Here is a 16,346-nt window from a genome sequence, read left to right as displayed (position 1 = left end):
TTTTTTCTTCGTTTTGATAGCACTCTCAACTTTTCCTCAATACTTGCAATCGTAACCCAGTATTTGGAACCACTATCATAGAGTAACTAAACAACTATTCTTTATTTTTTAAATTGTTACCATCTTCACATTTATACCACTGCACTTTCCCGCAGGTCAACTTCGCCAAACACGTACGACCGGACATGAAAACCCACCTGGACCGCCCCCTAGTGGTGGACCCGAGGGAGAACCGCAACAACAACACCAACAAAACCACCCCTTACAATGCCGACTGCCACAGCCAGCCTCCCCCAGCCAGCGAGCTCCAGAGGCTCCAGGAACAGCCAGGAGAGGGGGGCGTCGGAGGGGGCTCTAACCCAGCTAGACCCCCACTGGAACGGGGAGAGTCTACAGAGAGCCGGCGCAGTCGAAAAGCAGATCTCCACCATCACGGTTCACATTCTCGTCTGGATTCTACGGTGGTACCAGGGTCTGAGGAACGGCCCTCCAGAAGGCACCACCACACCCGCAGTGGCAGCAGCAGAGGGGGGCAGTCAGAGCACAGGAAATCTAGGTGGGTGGCAATTTTGTTGGAGAAAACATTTGCATATAGTCTTATAAAAGAGAGTTGTAGTTGTTTAGTATGTGAAATAACGATTGGCTATAGACCTCTCCATTAAAAAGACCCAAGTTCATCATTGACCATTAGAAATTACCTTAACTATATGTATAAATTTGTCAACTATTTTTTCCCAAAGTATTGCCCACATATGTATATCAACATCTATGGACTAAGTGGGTCATTGCACATATAGGAGGTAGAAAGTACATGAGTACATGGTGTAATAGATTTGGTAGGCAAAATGTGTCTTACATTTTATTGACTGAAACTAAAAGGCTTTTTAATCCAAATAATAAATAAAAATTCACTTCTGGTCCAGGTCCCATCGTAAAAACGTAGAGGACGAAGACGGTAACGGTAATGGCGGTGCGGGTAAATCTGGGAGGCACCGGAGGAGAGTGGAAGGAGGAAACGGAGAGGGAGAGCAGGAGGAAGGAGAGAGAAAGCCACGCAGGAGTCGCCACGGCAACCAGGACGGAGAGGGGAAGAGGGTCTGCCAACACAGGAGGAAGTACGTCCATTCAGCTGTTCAGTTTTATGCAACGAGAGGCAATGTTTTTTGAGTGGCTATGTACAGTTTTGAAAATCTGTTCATCAACTACTCAACATATCACTCAAACTGTATTTAAAATGAGAGGGAGTTGCTGCTATTTAATCACCAGCATATTCAACTGAAATCTAGTAGACTGATTTAGAGAAGTAGAGAAATTTAAGCTATTCAGCAATTCAAAAAGGACACTGCAGGTGATAAGTGCAATTGCTACTGACATGGGACAAATCACATATGAAATTTGTAAACTTTTTGTCTTCAGTATGTTAAGTCAATTTTATGGGGAAAAAGAGTTGCTGCGATCAAAGAGTGTAACTTAATGGTGCGTTTTGGAACTTTTCTAGGTTATACTTTGGGGTTCATTCAGTAACAGCTATTTTTATTGCACAAAAACATGCATTTTTACCATCGAATCCTTCGCCTTTTCACGGATCTGACCTGTAACTTGGTCTGCTGATATCAACTGCTGTCTCCATAAAAAGCAACTGGGTGATGAACATCCCCTCGAAAACCTACATACTGTACTTTTAATGGCATTTTTCTTGCTAGTCTTAAGTTGCGATGTCATCTCAAATCAAGCATTAAGTTTATGCCATGTATGGTGGCCTTAAAACAGTTCTTGTATCTTTTGAATGGTGAACTGTGCAAGTTTACTGGTTGGGGTTGCACCACCTGCTTGCCTCTTGTCTTATGGAGATGTTATTGCTCTGCTTGGAATGTATTGTAAGTGTTTTTATTGCTAAAATATACATTGTAAAGGCATTTTTACGGTTGCCCCTCCTGGTGATAACTTGGCCTGGTGGAATCACCTGCTTGTCTCCATGGAGAGAATAGAAATTTAGTAAAAATTTGGAGGGTCCACCAAAAGTCTCCATGATGTTATTACTTTGCTTTGCCTGGAATGTTTCATAGTATGGTATTAAACTTATCTCCCTTGCATTTCCTCAGTGACGAGGTGTTTTTATTGCTCAAAAACATCTCCATGGAGACAAGCTTTTCCCTCTCCAGCTGAAGTTTCATAAATCACTTTTAAAGTTTAAGAACCACTGCTATGTAATTTTATAACAGCTAACTCTTCTATATTTTAACTTCATTTTGTCTTCCTCCCCAGGGACTGCAGCCTTCCCAACCTCTCCACCACGCGTCCCATCCAGAAGATCTCCCGGCAGGACAGCACCTATAGTGAGGATCTGGACAACCTCATGAACACCAAGCTGATCTCCGGCTCCAGCCCCCCCAGTGACCCCCATGCCAACCTGGTCGCCAACCTGGAGAGGGCCCCCAGCTACGGCTCCGCCCTGCATCTCACCAGCAGCGGGACCCGGGGGAGTCTGGTGGCCATCGATAGCTACGGCAACATCGGGCATCACCGCGCCAACAGTATCCTCAGGCTGTACCACCCTGACTACACCGCGATAGACATGCCCATTTTCCCATCCAAGAATGCCATACTTCAAGGTAAAGAGTATTTTGGTTTATTGAATAGATAAATATTGGTGTTTAGACATCTGCAGTTAGAGCTGTCTGTGGTCTGTGATGGACCATTGTCCAGATGACTACCTCTGAAGTAGAAGTATACATTTTGAAGTTGACACATTTCGACACCCAGCCGGAAGTCATTTTCAATCTGAAATTACTGAACTGTGAAGCTAAACAACAACACAAAAGACTGGGTCAACACAAAAGGCAGTCAAATTCAGGTTTACAGTCGGCTCTCCACCTTCTTCTTAACACCACATACTATTAATCTGAAGACAGTGAGGTGCAGATTTTAAGCCGAAAGAAGGAATGGTTTGAAAGAGTTTTGAAGGATGGAATATTTGTTAAAAAAGAAAATCCTTCTTTGAACAGAAATGATGGAATACGGTATAATCTACCTTCTGTTTACAACACTAACTAAACTCAAATTAATCATTGGGAGCCCAAGAAAATACACTTTTGAGACATAGTGTACTTTGAAAACAGTAGTGTTAGAAGCTTAGTCATAGTGTTTATTGACTCATGAGAATCCATTTTGTCACGTATGCTTAGAGAGAGTGCATTTATATGAATAGCTGTAGAGGTAACGCAGTTGAGAAAGGTAGCAACTTGTGGTTGACTGACAGTAACAGGAGGAACAAGAATTTAATGCAGTCCGCCTGACTGAATTTACATTTATTTCCATGTGCTGTTGCTGTTAAACTTTTGAATATGTCTTATAAATACTTATTGTTTTTCAGTCAATAAAAATGCCAACACTGAGCCTCTGCCAGCCAAAAAGGACGACGATGATGATGATGATGGAGGAGGAGAAGGAGGACCCAGACCCATGGTGCCTTTCACCTCCATGTTTATTCTGACCACCACCAACCCGTAAGTCACACACTTTATATGTGATTGATATGTGCATGTTCTACCTTATCCAGAACCTGTAGCTTTTATGTATTTTTATTTTATTTAACATACCTAAAACTGGAAAGACATTTTTTTGTAATTAAACAGCTATCTTGAACCAATCTGATCTAGTCCAAATCCCTCTGGACTGGTCAAGTAGTCCAAAATTGGCCACAATCAGTCTGAAACAGTCCAAATTGTCCTGACATGTCGGAGCCAGTTGAACCAAATAATATGTTCTGCATGGATATACCATGATTTTTAAAAATAAAAACCGGTTCAAGGTATAATATTTGTTATTGCTCGAATTCCAAGTCTGGTGTATTAAATATTAATAATTTTGTCTGTATTTTATTCATTTAAGGGCCATATGAAGACTTTCTAAATACATACTATACATACTAATGATCACTAGTAAGGCATGTGTAGGGTCTTGTGTTGCTGACCATATGATGTTCCCCATTGTGTGTGTAGTTTCCGTCGGGCGTGTCACTACATCTGCACCTTGCGCTACTTTGAGATGTGTATTTTGCTGGTGATCGCCATGAGCAGCATCGCCCTGGCTGCAGAGGACCCGGTGTGGCCCGACTCTCCACGCAACAATGTGAGACTGACATGATACAAGCATAAATAAATACATAATGATATCATATTTTTGAATGCTCCACGAGTGTAAGGAATTGATAATACAGATTTTGATGGCGTCAAAATGATTAAATTGATGATGAAATTTTGATGAAGCCACTGTCTTTTGTGTGCAGGTGCTTCGCTATTTTGACTATGCCTTTACGGTGGTTTTCACATTTGAAATGCTGACCAAGGTAAGAAGGTGGTAATGTAACTGAAGTCCTGCAGATGTTAAAGATGCTTTTTTTCAAGAATAATTAATTTCACTATGCATTACACCTGTATGGTTTAAATGTTCTTCAAATGTATTTCTTTTGTTTCCTGTCCTTAGATGGTGGACTTGGGGCTGGTCATGCACCCAGGCTCATACTTCCGAGACCTTTGGAACATCCTTGACTTTATAGTGGTTAGTGGTGCTCTGGTGGCCTTCGCCTTCACGTAAGTCCCCCTGCTACCTCTCCTGACCTGTCCTCACCTGTCCTCAGCTGTCCTCACCTGTCCTCAGCTGTCCTCAGCTATCCTGTCCTCCATTTTTTATGGACTGCCATTGTTTTATTTTTATTTTTTTTCACCCATCTCTCATTACTTAACTATATTTTGAATTGTGTTTCATTTATGTTGTTGTCTGTCTTCTTCCATTATCACAGAACTTATCAAGGTTGAGAAGTAGTAAATATGATAAAACGTAAAATACAGAAAGTTGCATTACATTGTTATTATATTTAGTTTCATAATGGCCACTAGAAATGTAGGGTTAATCATTTCTTGTAAATAATAAATGTGCTTTTGAGTATGATGGCTGAAGTGGCATAGTTTTTTGTTTTTTAAATTGGTGATTTTTTTTGTGCTTATTTTAATTTTATTTTTAGATTTTTTGCTCTAGATTTTTACTTCTTAAAAACATGTTTAGGTTTTATTTATTTATTTATTTCACTTCCAGCTAAATTATTAGCCATGGAAGGCATTTTTTGGGCAGCAAATTTATTTGAAATCAGGGAAAGAATATCTTGAAACCAGACATAAAAACTGTGAAGCAAATGAGGAAAAAAGTAAAAACATTTTTATAATGATTACTTTTTTCAAAACCTTTGACAAAATCTACGTGTATTTGATCTGTTATCTAGACAGGATAGATACATAGCTTTTCCCACTCTCATTCTTGCCCCAGCATCTCCCCTATTACCTCCAGGCTAACTTTCCTAGCACAGCCCCTGCCCGCCCCTCCCCCCTCCTCCTCCACCGACCCTGTGAGAGGTGGGGACCACTCTTTGCACCTTTAACCCTTTAGTGCCCAAGGTGTTCTAGAGTTCTCATCAGTGACCCAGGCAAAGCAGGTACTCTCTAACTTCATATGCATGGCTCTTAGCTGGATAAGGAGGAGGGGGTGGAGTGGTTTCTTTAAACGCTTAAGGTACTGATCAATGCATGACTTATATTGACTTCAGTATACTGAGTATGTTTAGTAAATCCAGATAACCTGATTATCAATCAACTGTATTATAAATTAACTGCTCAATTGCCGTTATTGTAAAGCTTGTATAAAAGTAAGAGTGCCCTGGTGTCTATATTTGGGCAAAGAGGGCAGGCATGTCTAGAAGAAAACAAAATATTAACTTCTATCTTGAAATGGCCCATATATGGTTAATTTTTTTTATATAGTTTCCACGGTACCTGTATGCTTGGTCAGTCTGAATTATGGTTTGTCAACAAAAAAGTATAAAGTAAATTTAAAAAAAAAATGTGCTGTGGATTTGGACCTGGAGTTCTACAAGGAAACTCTTCAATGTTATCTTAGACGCTATTTTGCATTTTATATCTCTGGTTCTAGTTCTCTGTTGTAGGGTGTGAATATTTCAACAAAAGTGCAAATTTCAGGGTTTTGTTTATTTATATTGTCCCATTTAAATCTACATCCTCTTTGTGTGTGACACCTTTCTTGTTTGTCTTGTCTCACTCTTTCTTGTTTTAATGGGTTGGTGATTAAACTATAAGACAATTGGAAAAATACTATAATGGAAAGAGTGGTCAAATATAGTGCCTTCCATTAACATTGGCAGCCCTGGATCTATAAAAATCCATTTGAAAATAATAACATGTTTTATTGTGAAACCATCCTTCAGAGATGATTTAGCAATTGGAAATGTCTGATTAGATTTTTTTTTTTTATTATTATTATTTTTAGTAAAATAAAATAAAAATTGTAATACAGTATACCAACAAAAATAATGGGAATTCAAAATTGTGGCAATATTTGTCTTACATACTCACTCATTCAAATTATTAAAACCTCACGTTTATTTATGGCTGTTATTTTTTTATTATTTATTTATTTATTTATTTTTTTCATTTGCAAATGATCGACATTTTTTATCAATAGGACTACTTCTTTTGGCACTTGTCAAGGTTGCCCCTATGAATGTGAGGCTGTGTATAATTCATCCATTTTTCCCTCTCAAATGAAAACAACAGCGACACAAATAAAGTGACACGAAGCGGTCAGAAGATGCTCAAACGCTCGCAGATAAATGACTTAATTCGATTGGCTCAAATGAAGCAGCCCTCCAGAACAGCCCTGCTCTTTGGCTCAGTGCTGTTGGAGATGGTTATCGGCCCTTTAACCCAATTAGTCGGCTGTTAGGGCGGGCGGCCTGTGTCAGACTACCCCTGCTCTGGCTCTCACTGGAAAAATGAGAGATTATGTAGGAATTTTTATTTTTTAAATATTTTTTCATTTTTTTCCCAAGTCCAATTTGTGCATCATAAGGCTGAACAATTGTGCGGCAAATGTGAAAATATAAGAGAGGATCGGCTAGGATTGAATTGGCTTCAACATTTTTCTTTCAAATTGGTTGAAAAAATATTTGTTGGGGGGGAAAAAAAGTTGGAAAAATTTGGATTTGTGTATTTGTCTGCCTCAGGACTGAAAAACATTGTGAAAAAATATATAGATCTATTAAGTACAGGATTTTTTCATCAGTATAGGAAATTATTAGACCTCCGAAATGGCTAACATTAACATTAACCTATTAGCATTAACAATAGCTAATATTGACTTTTAAATCCACTCAATTGTTCAGCCTTATTTGGTTTAGTAAGCAGGATTTTTGTTCTGTATGTCTCATATGAATGTCTTCCCTCGATACCTCTCCCTCTCCTCCATCTCTGTCCCCCTCCCTTCTCTCTCTCTCTTTCTCTCTTTTGTCTGTGTGTCTTCCTCGCCTCGGTCTCTCTGTCGCTCACCTCTTCTCCTCTCATCCCTCCGTTCTTGGACCTCCTACAGCGGCGGTGGCGGGTAAAGTTGACTTACTTGTGTTCCAGGAGCTGCCCTCATGTCCTCTCATAACATTATACTATTCATACTTCCTCCACCCATAGCCGCTGTCCTCTGTGTGTCTCTACTCTTTTTTATGGTCCGCTGCTTTGACAACTAAAACATCAGGCTTCAAGATTCTGATGGGTTTTAGGTTAAAATAAAACACTCTATAGGTGTGTATTAATTAAAGCCCTCCTGTGGAACATTCACCCTCAATAAATAGACTAAAATAAAAACATCTATTTATCATATGTAATTACCGTAAACTACCTCTGAAAACTTTTTCTAGTATACGTATGTTTTTATTCCTGAAAAACACCTTGAAAAAAAGATGGGTCCATAGTGTGAGCAGGCTCGCTTTCCACAGCCCCGACTCGTAACTTACTGTATATTGTACTTATTTTTTAATAGAAATGTTGGTGTCTATTCTATTTAGATAAAAGGTGTAGTTTAGGAGTGCATTTAATATTGCTGATATGTTGATTGTTTCACAGCAGTTTAGTTTCTCTTGTAAAGTAGGGGCACATAGCTTGAAATGTTCCGCAATATGGCTTTAATGGGAGGAAGTTGAAATGGGTTTTGATATATGTGCCGAACTGGAGAGTTGCACTTGTTTGCAAAGGGTACAAAGACTGTATTGCTTAGTATTGTATTGCAGAGTTCTCAGGAGGGAACTAAGTAGAGTACATGGGAGTTTAGTAATAAATAATACAGTTTTAATTACGCTGAATATAATAAAACTACAATATATTAATGAATATATTTATTTTGTACTACATGCAATGACACACATACAGTCTCTACACTTATCCCAGCGCCAGTCCTGTGCCATCTGTCAGAACAGCTGTACAATTCACATCTGCGATACCCCTGGGAATACATTCAATGACCTTTCAACTCAAAATAATATGTGTTATGTCTGAAACATCATTCAAAAAGAGCAGATTGAGAAAACACTGAGAAAAGTATATCCCTTTTTTTTTTACACAATTTATCCATCACTAACAATACAACCAATGGCAAAGGGCTTGTCATTGGCACGTCAAAGTACTAATAAGAAAGAGGTTCGGCATTTCCTTCTCAAAATGCTCATGAGAATATCTTTGTCTTCTCTAAAGGCAAAAATGAATGCGATTTGACTAGTAAAAAATCATGCTAATCGATTTTTGAGCTTATTGACATGAGCTAGTTGTATCAAGAGAGAGTTTTGCTGTTCATCCGAGTTGCAACTTTATAGAAAGACACTAGAAAGAGTAATTTTTGTCCACATGTAGCATTAGCATGAAGTAGAAAGCATTTTGGGTATCTTCCAAAGCACTGTGCAAATGGAAGGTAATATTATTCAAAGGGACAGTATGTAAGATTATGCAGCTTTTACTGATAACAAATCTAATGCTGATTTATTCTTAATTACAACAATATTAGACATAGTGACCGTCGTTTATGTTATTTGGTGATTTGGTTCTCAAGACAATTATCCCATAAGAAAGCAGAATGAGCCTCACATAAGTTTCTCATTTGGGTTGCCAGTTTCAAAGCTGAAATCCAGTTGGTTTAAACCTAAAAGGACTCTCTCTGATTTGAATTGTCACAACCTAAACTCCATCTCCTGCAGCCAATCATGTATCAGTGCTAGTGCAGCCTCTGCAGCTCAGTGAGTGAAATCTGGAGGTTTTGAGTTTTCACAGGAGGCATGGCTTGTGAAAAACTTGCATATGTCCTCTATCTGCAGGTTTAGACACTGGCAAATCATGTTCAGTTGTGATTGTAGTACTTGTTTTGAACATTAAGAGCGCAGGCAACATACTGTCCCTTTAATATTAACTTTATTAACACCAGCACCACAGGTATAGTATTGTGATCAGCACTAAACTCTCTCTCTCTCTAGTGTAGCTCTTTGCTTCCTAACCAAAAGCATGAAAAGCAAGGTTTCAATGCAGCATGTCTACAGAATTTAACCTTCAACCGGGCATGTGCACCCAAGTCTTTAGCTAACAGCATTGAAATACGTTGCAAAAAACACAGTACACTGCAGTTTGAAGCCACTAGCAAATAGATAGCATTCAGAATTCAGGAATGATATCAACTGCTTCCAAAGCATGTACTTTTACCTGTATAAGTCTAGCATGTAGCGACAAAGGCTAACATGACATAAAGAGCTAAAGCTAAGTCGACAACAATAGCAATACCGCATGTGTTGCTATATTCCTAACGCACACGCAGTTACTCGCTCTGAGCTAACTCGGCCACTAATTCCATCAAAGAATGGCCGCTCACTGCCATTTTGGAATCAGTAGTACTAAGCTCATCATTTCCAAGCAATACTGACTCTTTTCAAGACTGTTTGTATACTTGTGATTTGAAGTATTTGTTGTGTACTTATACAGGGGGAGTAGTAAGGGGAAGGACATCAGTACTATCAAGTCTCTGAGGGTGCTGAGAGTGCTGAGACCGCTGAAGACCATCAAGCGTCTGCCAAAACTCAAGGTGGGTCAAGTGAAAGGTTGTGCTGAATTCATAGGCTCATTTTTGGGACTCCTGAACTGATGTCGACGAAGGACCCATGGGATTTGACTAGGGACTGGACTTGGAACTGGACTTGGGGCTCAACTTTGACTTGACTTTGGACCCGACTTGGACCTCAGTTTGGGTCTGGACTTGGACCCCTGACCTGACTTGGATCTTGACTTGGGGCTTAACATTTGACTTGAATTTGATTTGTGAATTGACTTGGGACTCATCATGTGACCTGGCTTTGAATTTGATTTGTGAATTGACTTGAGACTCAGTATGGGGTCTGAGTTCGGACTCGACTTGTGACTCGTCTCAGACATGTGGGTTTCTGGGGCACAGTGACATGAGATTCGACTTCATAACTCAGACTTGAACACAGATTGTCTTCTCAAGTCTGCAAAAGTCACCTCGGTATATACTGAATAAATAAAAAGGGGATATTGATGCACAGCAAAGCCTTGACCTACTGCTTTCTCTGACTTGGTGCATTAAAAGAACTCATGACTCAACTCAGGCTTGATATAGATTTGGGCCTACAAAACTCAGACTTGAATGAGCTCTTGAGAATGACTTGGAGACATGGGCTGTGTCCAAATGTCCACCGTAGCCCCTAACCCCTAATTCACTACACAGCCCTGAATTCTTTAGTGGACTATATAGAGCGCTCATTCAGAGAGATTCGGGCAAGCAGCTCACTACTTTTGGGTCATGTGACTCTGGCATCTGGGTGCGAAAAAGTCAGTTAAACTCCAATAAAACTTGATTTCTGTCATAAGTAATGATCAAGTTGGACTGGCACACAGGTATTTATTGGCTAATTATAACCGTACAAGTTTTTGTCAAGTTGGATCTCACATAAATAGACTATTACTTATTTATTTTTTGTCTGAGATGTGGAAATTATTGCTCTTTTAATAGCTCGAGCTAAGTGGCTAATGCTAGCAACTTTACACAGCAATGTTTTTTTTTAAAGTGGTTTATTCATCATCAGCGATCAATAGTGACCAATACACAGTATTGGTAACTAGACTATAGGGACTAGTAATTAAAATAATGACTTGAATGGAATATTACACCTGTTATAAAGGTGTGCTTGTTTTATGCCTTGTGTCGCCCAGGCGGTGTTTGACTGCGTGGTGAACTCTCTGAAGAACGTTCTGAACATCCTGATCGTCTACCTGCTCTTCATGTTCATCTTCGCTGTGGTGGCAGTGCAGCTGTTCAAGGGACGCTTCTTTTACTGCACAGACGAGTCCAAGGAGTTTGAGCGCGATTGCAGGTCTGGAAATAACATTGCAACTTACCATGCTATATTATTCGATTGTTACTAAATCTAATTGGTATGATGAACTAAGTATGAAGCTATGTTCATCCAGGTTTATATTTTCTGAAAAATCAATGAGGGTTGCTTCTAAAACTTGTATGATTACTCCATTAAGTTTGATTTTAACCGTGTATTTATTCCATTCCTAACCTTTTAGTTAGGTAGTGCTTGGGAAAAGATTGTATATTCAGGTCACATTTAGTCCATATATTTACAATATTCTGTGTTTTTCAGAGGCGAATATTTGGTCTATGAGCGAGATAACGAAGTGAGGGCACAGAAGCGGGAATGGAAGAAGTACGATTTCCACTACGACAATGTGGCTTGGGCCCTACTCACCCTCTTCACTGTTTCCACTGGAGAGGGGTGGCCGCAGTGAGTATACCCAAGTTTATGAAGGACAGAGGTGGGGAGGAAGGACTTAAATGTCTGCAGTTATATTAAGTAAATGTATGCAGTTATATTAAGTAACTGTTCAACATAAAATATATGTGAAAGACTAATTTTTAGGCTTCTTGATTTACTACTGTGAATATGTGAGGTATTAAGTAAATTAGTATATTATCATTGTTTTTTATGTATTAACTTATTTTTTTATTTTTTAGAATAACAGTTTTGAAATTAGAAAACTGATTAGTAAATTTAAATGAAGATTAAAGCCGCAAGCAGCACTGAACGACCCTCGGGTTCACACCTCCGCCAGCGCCGCACTCCCTAAGGACTCCCCATTTGTCTCAGCAGTTATTGCTGCTTTCGGTTGTACTTGTCACTAAACAGACAAAGTCAATACAAATTGGAAGCAAAATACAACATTGGCCCCTCCAGACTTTTTTGACCAGACTGACCCTAAGAGTCACCGCCCATTGCCATGTGCAGTCTAGTGAAAATGTTTTTTATTGACTTTTATGGTTGGTATGAAGAGTCATTGTGCCAAATTTTGCATTATTCAAGAATACAAATATTTTTCTCATTATTGAAAATTTTTTGGATCACTCCGATGTGAATAACGTTGACGTTGCTCACCATAGCAACACAGTTAAATATACAACATGGTTTTCATTGAGTTTTTTGATTGGGATGATGAGTGTGCATGTAACCATGGCCAGTGATATCTTGAATTTATGTACTTTATCCAGTAAATAAAAAAATAATAACTTGATGATGAATAATATTAAAAGTATCTATAATATTACTATAATAGTACAATTTTAGACCTCTCTCCCCACCTCTGGTCATTGTCACCACACTCTCTCCTTGTGTCCTCTTTAACCTTTTGCCTCTCTGTCCAGGGTGCTGAAGCATTCAGTCGATGCGACCTACGAGAACCAGGGCCCCAGCCCCGGATACCGGATGGAGATGTCCATCTTTTACGTGGTGTACTTCGTGGTCTTCCCCTTCTTCTTTGTCAACATTTTTGTGGCTCTGATCATCATCACTTTCCAAGAACAAGGGGATAAGATGATGGAGGAGTATAGCTTAGAGAAAAATGAGGTATGTTTTTGTCTTAAACTGTTAAACTTCTTAAACTGTTTATCAGAGGTTTCCCAATGCATTCTTAATCTCTGTCTTTATCCCTCAAGTAGTTTATAAGTTATTGTATAAGCTTATTTCACAACATTGAGGGATTCTATTAATTGGATTTGATCTCAAGACTTGGTTTTACAGCATATCTGGACCGAGGCACATTGTACTGTAAAAATAATATAAAATAAAAGCAGGTACAGCCCCGTGGTTCTGTTGTTTAGATTATTTCTAACTTTCTACAAGATATTAATTTGATGTTTTGGCAGATAAAAGTCTTACATTTCACTAAGAAATCTAGATATGTCACTAATATGTCAAATGAAAGCAAAACAACTACTCAATTTATATATAGTTATATATTCTGAAAGGAAGTCATTTTATGTATTCTTTGTTGTAGTGTAATATCAATATAATCCGCACTACACATTCATGATAAATACTGATTCTTTTCACAGCGAGCCTGCATAGACTTCGCCATAAACGCCCGGCCTTTGACGCGACACATGCCTCAAAACAAACTGAGCTTCCAGTACAAGATGTGGGAGTTTGTGGTGTCTCCTCCTTTTGAATACACCATAATGGCCATGATCGCGCTCAACACCATCGTCCTCATGATGAAGGTAAACTACAACAACTTAAAGAACACATATTTTTCAAAATTGACTTTTTTGAGGTTTTAACCATGCTATATAGTTGTTCCCTCATCAAAAACATACCTGTAGTTGTATTTAGCTTCACGCTTGTTTCAGCAATCTTGTTTACAAGGCCCTTTGTCTCTGAGCCTCAGAAATCTCAGTTTCAATTTCCCCAGGGTTGTTGCGTCATAGGTAGAAACTTTGTGCTGTTTTTAGAAAGACATAAAAGGAAAGCAGTTTGTAACAAGCTAGAAACTAAGCTTATTAACAGAGGCAATAAGTGGTATGATCTGAACAAGTCTGAAGATGTATCGACTTCATAACATTGTTTAAAGTCCAAGAAAGTCAACTGAGCATGTCTTCTTTAATATTAGTTATACTGTATTTGACCTTACCTGTGTGTTTTGGGTTATAGTATGACGGGGCATCTGATACATATGAAGCTGTCTTAGCCAACCTCAACATTGTGTTTACATCGCTCTTCTCCATGGAGTGTGTGCTCAAAATCATCGCCTTTGGAGCCCTGGTGAGTTTAGAATTTGTTGTACATTGCAATTTTGGTGTGATTTTGATTATTATTATTATTTTTTTTTTTTATTTCTGTGTTGAGGAAATAATTTAAATAAACTATACTACTTAGCACAAAAACAATGCATTGTATTTTATTTTGAGGATTAGTTGTAATTTGGAGGATTGGTTGTAAATTTTGCCAACAGCATTCAACTAAATTTAACCTTCAGTATTTTGGTTTTAATCTTATTATCAATAGCTGTTTACTTTATAAGAAGATTTACAAAAATAGACCTTAAGTTGGTGTGTGAATGACATGCTGGCATTAAGTAGCACATAATGGGAGGGGATTTGTTCATCAAGGATAGATATAGTATATATAGGGTGTGATAGAAACAGGCGGAACAAGCTGCTTTATTTTAGCACCAGCCTTCTCTATGTCCAATATAACCCACGCTCCTAATGAAGAGATTATACTTACTATAAAATGATGACTAACACTATTCTCCTCTGTGCTCTTAACAGAATTATTTCAAAGATGCCTGGAACATTTTTGACTGTGTAACGGTTTTGGGCAGCATCACTGACATTCTGGTTACAGAGCTTGGGGTAAGTGAGACAAGTTCTCAAAGTACTTATTTTTAGTGTATTTAAGTGTAGTAGACTAGACTGTAAGCCCCAGTTTATTCATGCATGAACATGTGATAAGTTTTACATAAGTGTCCCACATGCAGCTGTGAGGGAGACCCCACCACACCGAGCTGTTACTGAGCACACACTTAACACTCAGGACATCTTTAGATCTGTGATATGTACTCACAGTCAGGCCATTATAGAATTAAGGAAAAGTCAGATTTGTCTCCTAGTATTTCTGTTGTAACTTCTACAAATCTTTTATTTATCTCAGTTTGGGTCAAGAATTTATTTTTATTGAAAATATTTTGAGTAAACTGACTCGTTCACTTTGATCACTCTCCAAGAAGCGTCTTGGTCCCTGCCTTGTTTTGGCTCCTGTGCGCTGCTGAACTGTGTGTATTGACTGTTGATTTCTATCTTCTTGTTTTTATCTTTTTACATGCTTTCTTTAAATCGTCCTCAAACTTATTGATGATCCCCTGTGATCTTGTTTACCCCTTGGCCTACTACTGCTATTCCAATCAAAATGCACTATGACTCTGTGTCCATGACAACCGGCTTGGTCAACCTCTCTGGTTGTTCTTCGAACCAAAAATCCAAAAATTTGCTGCTATAAACCATAAATCTGCAACATCCACATGTAGATGGTTTGTAATTTTTTGGAGATCTTATTTTCCTGCATTTGTCCTGCATCCCAGCCATTGTTATGGCTGTGAACTGTGCATGCTCTGCTTGGCCTCAAACACACTTTGATACCAAAAATTGCAATGCAAATTTCATATTTTCTATGGTTAAGTCACTGGTGCTGTATGTATATTGTTCAGAATATCTGAAAGTTACAAGATTCAAACAGTGACATTTAATATTAAAGCAAAGTGCATGTTGCATGTGTCTAGTAGAGCTTTTACTTTGACAGATCCCACATAGAAGTGCTGCCACTGGCTCATACATGAGCAGACATGATCATTTATGGTCAGTTGGTTGAAGAAGATTTTACGTTATAACAGAAACTACATTGACTCATATAGTTCTTCAACCTCTTAGCATTAGCTCCATTTCATCTGGACGCGCCCTTGTTTTGCTGCTCCCATGATGCTCTCTGTCACATGTGCATGCTGGGCCTGACTCCTCTATGGTGTGCGTGCCTGAAAAACCTAGTGCATTTGGTTGTCACTCAGAAAAGCCCCTGCACTGTAACGCCCCCGCAGCTCTCCTCTTCTCCTCTCACCACATAACATGATTGGATTAACCCGACCAACTGGATGACTGCCTTCTCCTTGTGTTGTTTGACTCTTAAGACCCTGGATGAGGCTTGTTCAAACTTCATTTTGGTTATGTTTGTGTTCATTGGGACTTAACTCATTGGTTTTGTTCTCGGGGGGTGGCACACATATTTTGGTTTTTCCATGATCTCTCTCACTCTCTGTGTCTTGTACCCTCCCCTCTCTTTTGGCCTTGTGTGTTGCTGCTGTAGAATAACTTCATAAACCTGAGCTTCCTGAGGCTGTTCAGGGCAGCACGTCTGATTAAACTGCTGAGGCAAGGAGAGACCATCCGCATCCTGCTCTGGACCTTTGTACAGTCCTTCAAGGTACACACACACAAGCCCTAAACAGTTACTGGAATTGACAGATAATAACTATTGTGTTAATTAGGCAAGTGTTGGCCTTTTACTTTTTGGTCAGTTATGGAATTACCTCTGTGTATAGCACATCTGCTGGCCAACCAGGAATGGA

At 38.9% G+C, this 16,346-nt stretch overlaps 1 protein-coding gene across 1 annotated transcript in view; it reads left to right on the top strand.

Moving 5' to 3' along the window:
- The window catches only part of cacna1aa (calcium channel, voltage-dependent, P/Q type, alpha 1A subunit, a), a 107,190-nt gene that overhangs the window by 64,306 nt on the left and 26,538 nt on the right, over window positions 1–16,346 (top strand). Inside the window, exons 21-37 of the mRNA XM_055223865.1 lie at window positions 156–556; window positions 924–1,115; window positions 2,266–2,612; window positions 3,374–3,506; window positions 4,002–4,131; window positions 4,289–4,348; window positions 4,486–4,592; window positions 7,435–7,446; window positions 9,855–9,954; window positions 11,100–11,260; window positions 11,540–11,680; window positions 12,595–12,796; window positions 13,285–13,449; window positions 13,880–13,990; window positions 14,500–14,583; window positions 15,255–15,257; window positions 16,085–16,201. Coding sequence (XP_055079840.1) covers window positions 156–556; window positions 924–1,115; window positions 2,266–2,612; window positions 3,374–3,506; window positions 4,002–4,131; window positions 4,289–4,348; window positions 4,486–4,592; window positions 7,435–7,446; window positions 9,855–9,954; window positions 11,100–11,260; window positions 11,540–11,680; window positions 12,595–12,796; window positions 13,285–13,449; window positions 13,880–13,990; window positions 14,500–14,583; window positions 15,255–15,257; window positions 16,085–16,201 — 2,466 coding nt within the window. The remainder of the gene's footprint in view (window positions 1–155; window positions 557–923; window positions 1,116–2,265; window positions 2,613–3,373; window positions 3,507–4,001; window positions 4,132–4,288; window positions 4,349–4,485; window positions 4,593–7,434; window positions 7,447–9,854; window positions 9,955–11,099; window positions 11,261–11,539; window positions 11,681–12,594; window positions 12,797–13,284; window positions 13,450–13,879; window positions 13,991–14,499; window positions 14,584–15,254; window positions 15,258–16,084; window positions 16,202–16,346) is intronic.

Source organism: Periophthalmus magnuspinnatus, chromosome 8 (assembly GCF_009829125.3).
Source record: "Periophthalmus magnuspinnatus isolate fPerMag1 chromosome 8, fPerMag1.2.pri, whole genome shotgun sequence".
Lineage (NCBI taxonomy): Eukaryota > Metazoa > Chordata > Actinopteri > Gobiiformes > Gobiidae > Periophthalmus > Periophthalmus magnuspinnatus.
This window is presented reverse-complemented; position numbering and strand designations above follow the sequence as displayed.